At 40.8% G+C, this 16,553-nt stretch overlaps 1 protein-coding gene across 4 annotated transcripts in view; it reads left to right on the top strand.

The window, feature by feature from the left end:
* CEP120 (centrosomal protein 120) overlaps positions 1-16,553 on the top strand; it is a 79,080-nt gene that overhangs the window by 44,396 nt on the left and 18,131 nt on the right. For all 4 annotated transcript variants that reach the window (XM_032844373.1, XM_032844364.1, XM_032844370.1 and 1 more), the window contains 3 exons: positions 5,788-5,880; positions 7,332-7,493; positions 10,976-11,098. In XM_032844373.1, the coding sequence (XP_032700264.1) occupies positions 5,788-5,880; positions 7,332-7,493; positions 10,976-11,098 (378 nt within the window). The remainder of the gene's footprint in view (positions 1-5,787; positions 5,881-7,331; positions 7,494-10,975; positions 11,099-16,553) is intronic.

The following is a 16,553-nucleotide window of genomic DNA, read 5'->3' as shown; positions in this document are numbered from 1 at the left end:
TTCTGCTCTGTCAGGGATGATGGTCCTGGGCCACCCATTCTTCAGCGTGTGAAAGCAGTTGTTCTGTGTGGGTTGTTCCAGTTGTGTTTGGGGGAGGTCAGGGCGGTTAGTCTTCTTGGGTAGACTGAGCAGAAGGCCCCCAAGCCTTTGACTTTAAAGTAACTGAACTTTATCTCCCTTAATTCTCAACCATTAAAAATGTGAAAAACCAGTGAGTTATAAGAAAAAGATAATAGGACTACTTTAAAGCATCTGTTCTTTAACATGCAAATAACTGAAATTAAAAAGTCAGAGGCCCTCACACAAACTTTATAGTATGTGTGTATTTGTATTAAATATGACTTTTATATTAAGTAGCATTTATAGTTCTCAAGTATCCTTTATGAATTGCATCTGAGTGAGCCATATAATATTTAAAGTTTTTGAATTTTTCATTTAGCTTTTAAGGCAAGACGAGTTTATTGGGGTTTTTTTGTTTTCTTTTTAATTTTTAAAGATTATTTATTTATTTATTTGACAGAGAGAGAGATCACAAGCAGGCAGACAGGCAAGCAGAGAGAGAGAGGGAACCAGGCTCCCCGCTGAGCAGAGAGCCTGAGGTGGGGCTTGATCCCAGGACCCTGAGATCATGACCTGAGCCGAAGGCAGAGGCTTTAACCCACTGAGCCACCCAGGCGTCCCAAGATGAGTTTATTGTTGAACCATTTTTTAAATGCTGTTGAAGAGTTTTCCAGGGTTGAGGTTTGCAAAAGTCAAATCTTGAAACATTTTTTAGTTAATAATTTTAACAAATCCAGCTTGTGCCCTAATTGAACTTTCTAGTGCCAAAAAAAAAAAAAAAGAAGAAGAAGAAAGAAAAAGAAAAATCAGTTTTTATGTAATGAAAAAAGTCATTTTTGGTTGGTTGTAATTTTGCTTTTTAGTCTTCTCAATTGGCTTCCCATATATACAATTTCTCCTACCATTTCAGCTTGAATTGACAAGCTTCTGACTAGTTAGTAAGAGCTCTGCTCAGAAAATGGAATATATTTGTCTAGTAAGTGGCTGAGCTGTTTATTTGAATTAGTCCCGTCAAAAAGTACATTGGATGTTGCCATTGTATTTCGACTGAAATACATTGGACAGTAACAAGTCATCTAGTGTAGGGTGTGCTCCACCTTGCAAGAATATGGTCAACTAGGATGAGATCTGTTTTCTAAAACTTGATAAGTTACTGTGAAATTGAGTCCATTAGGGAAGAAAAAAACAATTTTTTCCTCAGTAGGATGAAACCTTTTCAAGCTGAATTCTCTGAATCTCACTGTACTATTTTTAGGTCTAAAATGTATGGGCCTTTTGTGTTCATTTATTTTCACTTTATTTACCTGTTTTCTTCAATGTATAACTCTGTTAATACTTAGAAAGTTCACCTGAAGGAGTCTGGGTAATATTGGTGGAACATACTATGCAGTCATTTAAGTTTCTTCTTATTTCTGCTCTTTGGCTCAAAATAACTAGTTAATAGTAAAATGGAACTCATCTGCTTATTATGAGGAACTTCCATCTTGCCTTACCAAAAAGATGCTAACTAGCTAATAGCCCACCAATTCAGGATGTAGTGGTGAAGGAGTATAGGTAGTAAATAAAACTACATGGAGTTAGATTTGCAAGACACCAGTATTTCATAATAATAAATTAATATTTTAAGCTTATGATAGGCATCTAATGGTATATATCCTTGTGGGTGATGGGGTTTATTAGTCTATCAGTTAATGTTTTGTGGTCATCTTCTGGGACAATTTTGGAGGCATTATTTTGTTCCCTGAGAAGGAGCAGATTGTTTTAGTGGAAATTTTTCTGTTTGATAAAATAATTTATTATTCTCTGGAGTTATACATAAACTTTCCCCCCAAATTAATGAAGGGTTAGTTAACCTTGAAACAGATAATATAATGACCTATCTACCATCCACTTGGGGCCTTGAGGCCTTGTGGGAAAAGTGAAATATATCAAATCTTTATTTCCAGAATCCAGTGTATTGCTAAAGACTTGGTTGTACAGACTGATAAGCTAACCCAGTGATTGTTAAGTAATGAATGTGTCTTAAACTAATGTTGTATGAGTATGATACTCCGGTCCTGTCCTGCCTTCTACATAGCTGACATCATGTTTCTTCTGTCTTCTGCATGACTTCCCATCAGATAGCAAAAGATCGCTATCGTGTACCCACAAAGAAGGAAGACCTCAGTTCTACATAAGGGAATAATGTGAGGAAGTGTTTCATGGATAAGATAATGCTTTCACTTTGATACAGATTAGCAGATACTACTAGGTGGACTCAAGGGACATTCCAAACAAAGAAGTTTGAAATTGGCTTGGCGTTAAGAAAACTGTATGTAGTTTGATGTGGGAAGGAGAGAGGAGAGGGTATGCCTCAAGAAATAAGGTTTAGAGAGGTTTATGGAATATAAATTCTCTTCTGTTCCATTTTGAGGAGGTTATACTTGATGCTGCAGACTTTCTCAGCCAGGGTTTCCTGAGAGAATTAAGGCCTAATGCCTGCCAGCATCCAAGGTCGCTGATGGATTAACTTTAGCCTGTGCTTCTACGTGTTGGTAGAGTCGTGTGCCATTTTAAGAGGAGACAGAGAAAATACTTACTTGAATCATTTGTTATGTTCTGTGGTTCAGCTGGTAACCCAGCTTGGGAAAGGTAGAAATTTGAGAAACTTACTTTTTTTTAATGAAGACATTTATGTAAGAGAACAAGGAAATGAGATTGTCATTTTCAGACAGTTATTCTGGTGGAAGTCTAGTGGGCAGAGAGTGGAGGAGGGTAAAGCTCAAGTCAGGAAGACCGGGGAGGTGATAATAGATATAAAAGGATATGAAGGCTCAAAAGTCAGAGCAGTGATAAGGTGGTGGAGAAAAGCGGAATGGGAGTTAAAGAAAAGGCATTAACGAGGTTTACGATCTGAAGGCTTAAGGAATACTCACGGCTACCCTCCACTCCTCCTGCTTTCCCTGATGACTCTGTTCCCTCTCCAGAACAATTCTCAACCAACCCTCCCTCATCCTCACCCGTTTGGTCTTGCCCTTTCTAAAACACTGCTCTGCTTGACCTCTCCTCCTGTCTATTGAATTCACCCGTCTCCCCTTCCCCACTTTCGTGCTGGGTCCTTTTTTCCCTTCAGCCTCTGCTGGGTTTATTGGCTTGCCCCAAGGCCCAGTCCTTGAATCTCTTTTCTGTTTTTACATTTCTTCACGTGTTGTCTTCCACTTTCTTACTGTCCTATACAAGTTAGGTACAAGTGTGCATGGTGTACATAATACACATGTGTTATATATAACATTTATCTGCTTGCATCCCCTGCATCTTGCCTGTTGACACTGTCCATTGACTGTCTCATAAGCAACTCAAATGTAACCTGCCTAAAAACAAGCTCTGTATCTCCCTCCTGTATAAGTTTGTTCCTGTTGATTCCACCTCTTAATAAATGGTGACACCTTTTACTCCGCTCCTCAGGCTACAGGCAAGTTATCTTTGACTCTCTGATTCCACATCTAGTTTATTAGCAGATCCTTGTGGTTCCACGTTGAATATGTATCCTGGAAACAAACCACTTTGAGCTCCCTCCTTTATGACTTTATGTGTCTCACAGATGACTAGTTACTTCTTAACTCAGTATCCCTTCCTCTTTCCTGACCCCGGTAGCTCACTTCTGGTACCAGAGGTCAGACGATGCACTCCTTGGCTTAAAAACCTGTCATGCTCCTCCTGGCACATAGAGTAAAACTCATGGTTTACCGGGTCCGACAAGGCCTCAAGGCCTTATGCGATCTACCTCCTGGCTTCCTCTGTGACCTCATTTCTGTCAGCCTGCTGCTACAGTTTGTTCTTAACAACCTGGCTTTCCCCCACCTCAGGATCTATGGAATGTCCTTTTGTCAGAAGTACTTTCTGGTCTCTGTTCAGGATAATCTTTCCGAAATATGCCTTCTTCCTTTGCTCCCGGCCACTAACTAGACACTCATTCTGCTTATTTTCATCCTAGCATTTAGTTCGGATTACATTAAATATCTACTTCCTTGTTCATAGTTGGGTCTTCCCTCAGAATATAAGTACCACAGGACTTTATTTTACCCACACCTACTAGGTTTGCCATAAAACTTGTTATTTAAATGATGGTGATTTCCAGGTTTTAAACATTTTTGAGTTTGAGATATCTAGGGAGTAATGGCATATGCAGCAGATTCGAGGTCTGAATCTCTGGAGGGGGTTTTGACTTGGCAGTCTGGATTTGGGAGTTCTTCATATACGTGATGGTAGGTGCCTCAGGTCATCTGCAGAGGTCATGTAGCAGGAAAGGACACCTCCTGAGACAGAGCTCTGGGAACTCCTGCATTTGCGTTGCCAGGGGCAGAACATTGGAATTCTGACTCACCATCCTGTTTCCCTTTCTCTATATGACTTTATAAGGAGGTAGGGCACACTTAGTTGTTTTTTTTTTTTGTTTTTGTTTATTTGTTTTCTTTTGTTTTTTAGATAAATCAAAAGTAGGTAGTAGAATTAACAGAATTCTTATGTAAGTGACCATGATTGGTTGGTATGTCAGGCCTAAGTCACTGAAATAAAGTTTAATGAGGACAGATGTCAAATTCTGTAGTCACAGCAGTCTTCTGGACAACAGGTGTGTGGGTATAGTTATCCCAGGTTTAAAAACAAAAGCCTTGGGGGAATTTCTCTGACACAGCAAATGGTGTGATTAAGATCCTGAAATAGCACATGTGAGTTTAGACCAAGTTAATGTACTTGCTGTTCTCGTCGCTGGTGGGGGACATTCTTTCGCTTCTGAAGTAGTGAGATCACATCGGGTACCACATTTATTTTAAAAGACTTGGTCTACCATCTAGACTCTAGATTAAATCCAAGGTACTAGATGTGAAAATGGTAATATGTGAATAATTGCTAAAACTTGTGTTTATCTTGGAGAAGAAAAAAGACTAAGAGGATATATGATGGCTATCACCAGATTCAAATACGTGAAGACAGATATTTTTTTCTTCTAAGGAGTACAAGTAAGGTTCGGGAGAATAAAACTGAGGTCCTGTTGACTATGGGAAAAAGATTAATATGCGGCCTGGGCTGTGGAGACTAATTGGTGAGGATAGAAAAATTGGTTCAGAAAGTCCTAGTAAAAATGATCAGTTAGAAATGAAGGACAGGAACTGTCAAGAGTCCTACATGCTGTGTAGGATGCGCTAGCAGACTCCTTACTGTGAACGGGACTCACAGCGGAACTGCAGGCCTACAGCAGCCAGGGTACGAGGCTAATCATGAGGGCAGAAGTAATCCTGAGGTCAGTTATTGGAACTGCAGGAAGAGTTGGATCTGAACCATGAGGAGGTTGGACTTGAAACTGACGAGCTGCCCTAGCAACAGAAGTAGTTCTAGGGAAGGAGCATAAGTGATGAAGGGGGCATCCGAGAAATACCAGCGTAGTGACCAAGGCAGATTTTTAAGGAGCTGGATGTTGACTGAACATAGGATTTTATTGGCAGAGTATTGTCCAGTGGGAGAATGAGCTTCCTCAGGAAACTGGATGTCTCTAGAGATAACCAAGCAGAAGCTAGAGGTGCTTCCTTACTTAGAGTACTAGCAAGAATTTCTGCTTTGAATTGGTGGATATAATTCATGATTTTCCTGTTCCCACATCACATGTTTCAGTATGTTAAAATGTATGCAGCGTTGACTTTGTTCATGTTTTGAATTGGGGGAAAAGGTAATTTTTCTTTTATTGTACTGTAGGTAGCTGAATATACTGTTCTAGAAGGAAAACTTCAAAAAACCCTAGTTGACTTAGAGAAGCGAGAGCAGCAGCTTGTCCTTGCAGAATCGGAGGTAACTGTATTCCTGTCTTATGTCTTCATTTTCCAGAATCTGCACTCTAGGTACATGCTATTGCTTTTCCTTTATGTTCGTACGAAATCCATTTCATGGAAATGGTCTTGTGGGCGTGATGGAGAAAAGTGCTATTCAATAATAGGTCAGAATGGGAGGAGTAGATAACAAAGTATTTATCAGAAATGTTAATTGTTACTCAGCCAGCTTTGGCTGACATCTGCAATGGTAGAGACTTTTGGTGAAGTTTCCCACATAGAGAAAATGTAGTACAAGCTTGGTGGCCCAGCCTTTTGCCCTTGTTCTCAGTAAGAAGGGAATACCCCTCTTTGTTGACCATTAAAGGTTAGCTCCAAAGGATGGATGAAAACTTCTGTTAGTGCTATGCCTACCTAGCCATTTTGTTAGGTCTTACTGAATTTTACCCAAAATATTTATTTAAATTACTACAGAAGTTTCAAAATAATTAGAATTTCTTCCACATTAAATTTATATGCCCCTTCCCTAACCACACGTATTTCTCAAAATTTTTCTCAGCATATCTCCCTGACTTTGTTCTCATATATTTTCTGGAATTTCTAAAATGATTTGGAAACTGATATATTTAAGGTCAAACATCAATACTAAGGCTGAGTCACCTTCTATGTTACCAGGCAGAATGTTTGTTTTCGGTGGGCTCCACGTTTCGCTAGGCTTCGCCCGCAAATCAACACCTGAGTTGAGATGGAACGTCAGTTGCTTAACTGACTGAACCACCCAGGTGGCCCCATTTGTGTTTGTTTGTTTTTTTTTAAGATTTTATTTATTTATTTGACATACACAGAGAGATCACAAGTAGGCAGAGGCAGGCAGAGAGAGAGAGGGAAGCAGGCTCCCCGCTGAGCAGAGAACCCGATCGATGCAGGACTTGATCTCAGGACCGTGAGATCATGACCTGAGCCGAAGGCAGAGGCTTAACCCACTGAACCACCCAGGTGCCCTGTTTTTTAAAGATTTTTTATTTATTTGATAAAGAGTGTGTGCAAATAGGGAAATGGGTAGAGGAAGAGGAAGAAAGAATCTTAGACTGAGTCAGATGCTTAACCGACTGAGCCACCCAGGCACTCTCAGAATATAAGAAATCGCTAAAGAAGAAAAGAAACTTGGGCATATTTGCTTAGGTAATACAGTGAGTTTTATTCAAATAGGAATTTTAAGTGATTAGGGCCTTTTCAGTTGAATTTTTTGCAAGTCATGTATGGAGTTTTGGAGGTACTTTTTATATTAGAATTAAATGATGATGGATTAAAATGTGGCATTTCAGTATGTTTAAACATTAATTCTAATAATGGAGAAGGACATGGAGATAAATTTGTACATATTCTGAACATTGTATATAAGGATGAGAGACTACTGGACAGTGTCATGTAGCCCAGAGCAAGCCAACCTCTGACAGATGCATCTGTTGTCAGGTTCAAAGAGAAAGAAAGGAACTGAAATTAGAACGTGAACGGAACCTGCAAGAACTTCAGGACTCTATCCGGAGATCCAAAGAGGATTGTGTGCATCAAGTCGAACTCGAGAGGTTGAAGATGAGACAGCTTGAAGAGGACAAACTCCGACTGCAGCAGCAGGTGGGAGCAGCGCTCAGAGCTTAGCTGTAGTTGCTGAAAAGTTAGAAAGATACACAGTCAGTCCAACTGTTGATCACATTGATGGTGGCGGGATTCAGATGTACTTTAAGTCAGAGCTTGTCTTCCTAAATCAAAGCGAAAGATGACACTGGGATAATGTTCCTTCCTTTACCATTATTGACATAAGAAGGAACTAAGTTTCACTCCAGATTGTTATTTCTAGTAAATCTCATGGGGGCCAATACATTGTTCATGTGCCCCTGGACCCGGTTCAGTTGTGAGCCAGGCTTGGGGAGCAAACGGTCTGTGCTCCGTTACCTTACACTCCCCTGCCTGCCTCTCCCACTCCCCTCTGTGGCCCTGTCGCTGCCGCCAGGTGTCAGCCCAGGTGCTGTGAAGCCTCCTGTCCTCTGACTCACACTTCCTCACGGCTTCCTCACTGTTGTCGTGGTGTTGGTGCGCACCAGTGATCTCGTGGTCTGCCTCTACTTTGCGGGCCACCCCTCCAGCTCCTCTGTGGGCTTCTTTTCCCTTATTCTAGCCAGTCAGTGTTGGACGTCCTCCCGGCCCAGGCCTCAGTTGGAACTGAACAGTCTTATTCGTGCCTGTGGCCTCAGAGACACTGTGCACCTCTGGGACTTTCACATTTATATCCCAGCCCTTTCCTTTGCATTCCAGAACCATATATCTAATCGCCCTTTGGCCTCTGTACTTGGATCTCTTAAAAGCGTGGGAAACCCACCCTCACGCCCCTGTCCATACACTGCAGTCACGGACTCCTCCACTCTGGTCTTCTGTTGCAGCCAGTGTGATAATTTTGAAACTTGGGAAGCCTGACCTCCTCCGCCGACATCCTCTGGTGTCGTCTTACTGCTCTAGGATAAAGACCAGAGTGATAAGCGTGCCCTACAAACCTCTGCGTCGCTGGGGACCCCCAGCCTACCTCTCCCACTGCTTCTCCCAGTCCTTTACTTCTGCTGGAGGCTCTCCAGCCACACTGGGTGTCCTTCGGTCTTCAGGCCGACTGTGCTTGCCTTCCCCAGAGCATCTCGGTGTCTGCTGCTTCTCTCAGCCTCGTGAGCTACACTCCTCCTTGGGTTTATAGCCCACTTCCCTAGAGCCATCTTCCCTGACCCTTATTCTCCAAGTCTCGGTCGAGTTTTTATTAGATGTTAGAACAGTTTGTTTTTACTTTCATTAGCATGATAGTTTGATCAGGGTCAAATGATTAGCTCCATAAAATTCTTTGGGTTTGTATCTGTATGCCTGGAGTCCAGCCAGTCTTCAGAACATAATAGGGAATTAATATTTGCTGAAAAAAAGCAGGATCAAGCTGTTAAAAATTAAGCTTCTCTTTCTTCAAAAATTTCAGCATAGATTAGATATGCACGGTGAATGCCTCCAGACTTCTTCGGTGAATTCTGGCATGAAGAATAGTTTCCATAGCTGTTCAGGGCCAGTTAAAGTCCCGTTGTTTAAGCAATTGTAAATACAAATGTGATTGTTATAGAGGCCTCACTTAAAATACAAAAGAGTTATGTAAGTGGGCAGTTGTGACTAGGATTCACAGGTAGTGCTTCTCCCACTTTGCAGGAAGATCGAGGCTTCTAATGTGTCTTAGACTCATCAGGGGATCTTTTTTTTTTTTTTTTTAATTTTTTTTTAAGATTTTATTCATTTATTTGAGAGAGAGACAGTGAGAGAGAGCATGAGCGAGGAGAAGGTCAGAGGGAGAAGCAGACTCCCCATGGAGCTGGGAGCCCGATGTGGGACTCCATCCTGGGACCCCAGGATCATGACCTGAGCCGAAGGCAGTCGTCCAACCAACTGAGCCACCCAGGCGTCCCCATCAGGGGATCTTTTTAAAAAAACCATTCCTACCTTGTCCCAGACTGACGTAATTAGCTCACATCTTTGTGGGAAGAACCTTTCTGGCACAAACTGGTATTTTGGAAAAATTACCCCAAGCACTCCCCTAAAACATAGTCTGAGACCTGGGGCAAATCTAGTGGGGAAGTGGGGAGGGAGCTGTGGGGCAGCACACGTGTCTGGGAGCTGAAAGTGCTCAGCCCTTACCTGGGAACATTTCACAGTTCATATAAAAGAAAACATGCTAGGCCCTGATTCAGAACCAGGTTCCATATACTCAACACATAGTTCTAACGAGACAGGTAGAAAGGACAAAAAGATACCCTGTCAGTGAAAGGGGGTCAAGTGTCTGTGTGCTCGTATAGGAAAAGCAAGTTGCACAAGTCAGTCCGTGTTTAGGGACCACTTAGCAAAAGAGAAAGAGGCCCTTATGCCTCATAGCTTACTTTTGTACAACTGGATTGGAGTCACAGTAATTGTTTATGATGAGTTCTCTGAATGCTGGAAAAAATAATAAATATCAAGTCTGTTAGCTTTTGTTTAAAACAGAAATAAGTGTGATGGAGATGCTTGAGGAAGGTTCTGATTCAAGTTTAAAAATGAAAGTTCAGATATGCAGAGGTAAACTTCAGTCATATGAAAAATTTTCAGGTAACAGACTACCTTAATACCTAAAGATGCTAGCTAAATTCTAATTAGAACGATTTCTATTGACTGGCATGAAATAAGAATTTGTTATTGATAATTGAAGTTCCATTTCTGTCACAGGTTTTCTCAGTGTTTCAAATTCAGTTAAGTCTTATGTCTTAGAGAGAAGATAAATGGGTTTATCTAATGATTGGTAGTCATAGTGTGACATGTTTTTGGAAGGCATCTTTAACAGTGCTTATTTTCATTTCATTAAAAAAAAACCCAGATCAAATCAAAAAGAACATTTTTATATCCTGTTTTGGTGGGGGCAGGGGTCGGTAGTTCTGAAACTCTTCAAAGGGGAGTTATATATAGATTTGAGTCAAGGTGGTCTTGCTTTTTTAATTTAACAAAGTATTTGCCTGCTCTCCTCAGAGCATTATTCTAGGGGATAAAGACATTCGATGCTACTCAGGTCTCTGCTACTTTCCGGCCAAAAATGAAGGGATTGGGGCAAATCATCTTGAAATGACTTAAGTTGTAATAGTATTTGATTTATGAAGTTCTTATAACTTCAAATAATAAGTAAAATAAATGCTACACTAAAAGTTTGTTTTCATCCATAATTAGCTGGTATGTATATGTATATATATGTGTATGTATATATATATATATATAAAATGCACAATATGTTCTTACATGTGCCCTCCTACTAGTATTGGTATTTTTGTAAAGTGAATTTCATCTGCCATCTAAAATTTACCAAAAATGTTCTGGTGATACTGGTTTTATAACAAATTTCATACTCTTAAAAAGTTTTTGTATGTTGTTAATTTTCCTCATTATACTTTAGGGATTTCCTAAATTTTCTGCTATAAACATGTTTTAGCATAAGGGAAAAATGACCCTGTTGAATTCGGTAGTATTGAACTTAGCATACTGGTATTTTTTAATGGCTGTACTTTTTCCTTTGTTAAATACAGCTTAATGATGCTGAAAATAAGTACAAGATTTTGGAAAAAGAGTTTCTTCAGTTCAAGGATCAGCAAAGCAACAAACCAGAAATCCGTCTACAGTCTGAAATAAATCTTCTCACCTTGGAAAAGGTACCCATGTCAGATCATGGCAAATTAACTAATTCTAATAATTTATAAAGTCAGTAAGTATTATTTGAATATAAAATATAATATTTCACTGTAGTGTTCTGATGTCAACTAAGAACAATTCTAGAGATGTGACATTGTCAGTACCTGAATTTCTTGGCTGTTCTCAGTTTTCTCAGTTCTAGCTTGTACTGATCCGAATTGTTTGTTGCAAACAACAGAAGTGACTAACGGTACGAATAAAGGAATCCCCGAAACTTTGAGGAAGGCTACAGAACAGTTACAGAATAGGAACAAGAACCAGGGGAGCACAGCATGGCCTGTCCTGTCACAAAACTCTCTTCTCTTGCTACTTTTGGTGCTATCATGGCCCTGTCCCTAGATTTCTGTATCCCCCAGTTCTGGTGCCAGTCTTGCTGTTGGGAATGCTCTCTGTGTATTACTCTCCAACAGGAGGATTCATTTCAAGCCTGCACTTCTCTAGGATGACGTCCCCCTCGAGGGGGGACGTCCATCCTCTTCTGTTTCCTGTGGTTGGAATCCAGGTCCTCCCTCTATTTATATGGGATTCACCACCAACAGGAAGTATATTCTGGTTCTAGGCATTAAAAAATGTGTAAGGTCCAGCAGCCAACCTAAGTTTGACAGTATAGGCTCTTGCATTTTATCATTAGATGTTCTCTGGGCATTATTAAAAAGATACAGCCTACGTAAGAAAATGACACCCGTTATAAAGAAGAAAATAATCTGTGGAAGTTAAAGGCCACTAGGGGGCACCACCCGAAGATGGCAGGATGGAAGTTGGGAAGATGCCAGGGTAGTCCCTGTGCTTTTCGTATTTTCTCAGGTAGTAGGTGTACTCTATGGTTTCCTCTCCCACCAGCCAGGCCTTCTCTCAGCTTGCCCTGGACTATCCCCACTGGGGCTCTAGCTCACGGACAACCCCTGTATTTGGGTTCTGGGTAGGAAAAACTACTACTCCTGCTTTTTCCTTCTGTAGTCCCTCCTACCTGGGAGAGGTGGGACTGGCTGCTGCAGCTCCTGAGGTTGGGGGTGGGGCAGGGGCTCATCCCCTCTGGCATTTCTGCTTTTCGCCTGTCTCACCAGTTGCCTGTATTAAGATAATCCCTTTGGAAGACCTAGAGTGGTTTCTGGTTTCCTGGCAGGATCCTGATGGACAGAACTGATTTTTCATTATCCAGTAAAGATGTACACTGACACTGTGTAACTCCTGTTCTGAATGATTAAAAAACATTCAGGATAGAGTTACTTAAACGGCAGGTCATACAGAGAGGCAGAGAACTTAGCCTAGGTCATAATAGTGGAAAGGAAGATGATGGCTCCTACCGTCTGACTTTGTCTTACTAAAAGCCGTGAAGGTAAAGGGGAGACAAAGCTACTTCTAGTGAAATCTGCACATGAAGTATGGAACCTAAAGGACACATGACCTCTTAATGGGTGAATGTGTAGGGAAGGATATTCCAGAAAGAGGTATGCAAGCAAAGGAGCAAGGTTAAAAAGTCTATTAGTATTTCGGTGATAGCTTGATTAGAACCTAATCATTACTGTCCTATTTTCAAAATAAAAATAGGACTGCTAAGAGAATGCTGGGAATTTTAATTTTTGGTCCTATGGCAGGGGAAGACCTTAGATGTTAAGTTAAAGAATTTGTATTTCATCTGGTAAGGGAAGTCAGAGATGACAATCAAGTTTATCAGGTTGGCTTCATGGATGTTAATAGAAGTGAAGAATTTTCAGGAAGATCTTTGAGGAGGTGGAAGTTGTAGAGAATTATGGTTCTAGACATACTTCGCTTGAGATGCTAGCAGAAAAAGGGAAGTGGAACAGTGGATGGAGTGGTTAAAAAATGGGAAGTATAGTAGGAAGAGAGAAAAGAACTAGACTTACAGATTGGGGAGTCAGTGGCATCAAGTAAACACCATAATGCAGATGCAATGGGCTGAGGCGTGCTGAGGAAGGACCCCTGAACACTTCTGGGAAGTGCAGCCTCAGGGACAGAAGGTGAGGGAGAATGAGGCTAAAAAGATTGAGAGGAGTAATAAAAACAGTCCAGTGCAGTGCTCAGGAGAGGAGAACTTTTGAGAATCAGTAGTAGAGGCCATCCCTCACGAAGGGCAAGTCAAGCATGGTGAATGAAGGGCCATGGGTTTGACAGGTAAGAAATCACTAACTTTGAAGAAGCCAAATTGGTGGGGCTTATTGAAAAGTTGGACACAGGAAAAAACAAAATCTAAACCAAGGGCTTCACACTGTTGAAAAAAATCTATATGGCAGAAGGAAAATCTACACGTGTTTTTAGATTGAGGATAAGCCATTAAAAACAAGAAATTCAGCTTTTAGAGAGTAGGGGAGTAGTGGACCATGAGAGTTTCTCTTGGGAAATAGAGACACTATTTAAGAGGCAGAAAAAGAGAATACATAGAAAAGTTGGAGACAGTTTTTTAGTGGAAATGGATATTAATTAACCAGTTTTTGCTGCTGTTCCCAAACTCAGTAAATGTTTTCACAGCCTGTCCACGTCTGTGCTGTGTTCCTTTTCTTACCCAGCATGGGCTTGACTGCCCAGCCTGGTTGATGCTGCTTCTTACATATCGGGACAATCTTTGCATTTTTCCACTGGCTTTGGTGGCCTGTTCATTTGTCTGCCAGTGAATTTGAATGCAGCTAGACCTCCTCAACCCCTCTTGATAAACCAAGTGTTCATCTACTTCCATGTTGACCACTCTGAATTCTGTGGTATCTGCCAAGGACAAGTGACACGCATGGCTTCTCAGCCCTTCTCACAGGCCCTGTTACATAGGTGTCAGGATTTTCATTTTTCCCTTCAGACACTATCTCAGAATTAGAACAGAAGCACTATCTTTTCTGAATATAAACCTGACACTTTCCACCTTAGAAACACATTTTAAGTGATTTTTAGTATCTCTTTTTCCAACTGTACTTATAGCAAATTGGGGTAAAAATCACTCAACATATTACAAGTGTAAACCGTGACATTAAGTTAAGAGCAAGAGGGAAAAAATTACTAGTTCACCTGCCAGAGCACCAGACCTAACAAATTCACCCGGCATGTGTAAGTGTTCAGTAAAACAAGCCTTCTGCTCTTGTGAAAATTCTTGGTAAATTTTTTTTGGAGCCAGAAGAGGGCAGAATCCTATTTGTTATTTTTACATAATAACAAAGACCTAAAAGCACAAAAAGGAAGGCAGAAGTGAAAAAGTATCTAGTTCTCCATATAATTTTCTGGTTATGACTGAGAGCTTTTCATTTCTGACTGCCCATTCTCTTCAGTGTAAAAGAAGTATTTCTATTTTCACGAAATGGTGTAACATTAAGTTAAGATACAGTTTTACCAAATACAATCCTGATTCCTTTTGTTATGTAAGAAGTCAGTTTATGGTTTGCTTTTTGGTAGGAGTCTCTTCAATGGCTTAGAAATAATCCAGTTTTTAAATAAAATATGGAAAACAATTTAGTAGGGCAGACTAAAGTTAAAAATAAATGCTGAAGTTTTTTTTTAAAGATATTTATTTATTTATTTATTTGACAGGCAGAGATCACAAGTAGGCAGAGAAGCAGGCAGAGAGAGAGGGGGAAGCAGGCTCCCTGCTGAGCAGAGAGCCTGATGTGGGGCTCGATCCCAGCACCTTGGGATCATGACCTGAGCCGAAGGCAGGGGCTTTAACCCACTGAGCCACCCAGGCACCCCAATGCTGAAATTTTCTTAAGATTATTTGGTAGCTATTGCCTGTCCACTCGTGTCTTAAGGTAGAGGGAAAGATGAAGGGAAAAAACACATTATCCTTTGGGACCTCACTTTTAAAGAGTTCGTAAAGAAATTAGGGAGATGACTCAGCCTTAAGTGATTGTATGTAATCAAATACCAGGGAACGTGATAAGAACTCTTGGCAATTTAGAAACAGTTTTAAGACAGCTTCAAGTTTTAAGTTAGAGTAGAAAAGTAACCGGCTCAAGAAGTTAGTGGGGCAGGGGAGGTGGTGTATAAGACATGGACCTGAGGACAGGAGGAGAGGGTCTTCTGTTGAGGAAAACCCAGGAGACAGGTTCAGCAAGGAGAACAGAGGTGCGATTCTGGAACACCGTGAAACCTAGACAGAGGAGAATAGGCTCCAGACTACAGGCAAGTCGCAGTGATGGTAGATTCTTTTTAGCAGAGAGGACAGTGGGATGTGTAGATAGAAAAGATTTAGGCTGAAGAAACCAGAGAAGAGGAAAATAACTTGGGCTAAGGAACTGGCAGTAGGAAAGTAGAAGAATAAAACCACCAAGGTTTTCCAGGAAGAAATCTAAATCGTTGGTTTGTGACAGACTCGAACGAGGGAGTAGAGCATCAGTGATGAAGGCAGTGCCCTCTGTCTTGTAGGGGATGCGAGCTGTGGGCATAGAGACAGGCAGATGGGAGCAGCAGTGAGCACAGCTCTGTGCTTACTGCCATGCTAGCCTCTCAACTGACTCCAGGTCCTGAGGTGAGTTTGCACACTAGAGGTCTGTAACTAGGCTCAGGATCTACGTGTACGGGCTAGCTCAAGCCTCCCGTCTACTCACAGTGAGTCGTCTTAGCTCGAGGTCTGTGAGTGTCCTGGAAGTAGATCAAATCTTCACTCGGGTGCATGTTTCTGGGAATTGGGTTGGTATGGTTTCTTTAGAATCACAGAGGCTCCTATATTCTTAAAAAAATAAAAGTAGGAATAATTGATTGGGCCAAAGGAATGAACTCAGAAAAGTGAGGTTTCAATCTGAAATTTGATAACTATAGTTTTTTATTTAAGCATGAATAACTATGCAAATGGGAATTATTTTGAGACTCATGGCAAAACTGATAAAACCTTATCCCGCTTTTTCTGTTGAGTCAATCCCCTGGGTTTATGTCATCCCTCTGGTTTCAGTCCAGTCCTGGCTCTCCTCCTTAGTCCCATCCAGACTACTACACCTTCTCCAGGACCCATGGACATGATTGCTTTCATAATTAAATACTACCCTTTAAAAAAAAATACGACCCTTTTATCTTAGAGCCATAAAAAGATTTTTGCTATTCCACTGACTAACACCCTATTGTTAAATTAACAAGTAATATGGATAAATCTGGAAAGCATAAGTAGAAGAGATCATCTTTGATAATCTCACAGTATTATTCAACTTAGGACATGTAAGTCTAGTTGTGAAATGTCAACACCTTTAAATCCAAGCACCAGGGATTTGTAAAGCCGAAAAAACCTTGACTCCATGAAGTCATATATTACTGCAGAGAATGTTCTGGTCTTTTGTGAAGGGAATTTGGCAATCAGCTTTTCCTTACATGAAAATAAAACAAAAGTTTTCTGGAGTTTGAATTTTGGGAGAGTGCCTTTGGGTTTGTATTCCTGCAAAACACAAGGATCAGTGTGTATGGGAAAAACTAGACTTGATATAAAAAAAC

Source organism: Lontra canadensis, unplaced genomic scaffold (genome assembly GCF_010015895.1).
Source record: "Lontra canadensis isolate GAN:19392208 unplaced genomic scaffold, GSC_riverotter_1.0 scaffold4, whole genome shotgun sequence".
Classification (NCBI taxonomy): domain Eukaryota; kingdom Metazoa; phylum Chordata; class Mammalia; order Carnivora; family Mustelidae; genus Lontra; species Lontra canadensis.
The sequence above is the reverse complement of the archived record's forward strand: the minus strand, read 5'-3'. Positions and strand labels throughout refer to the sequence as shown.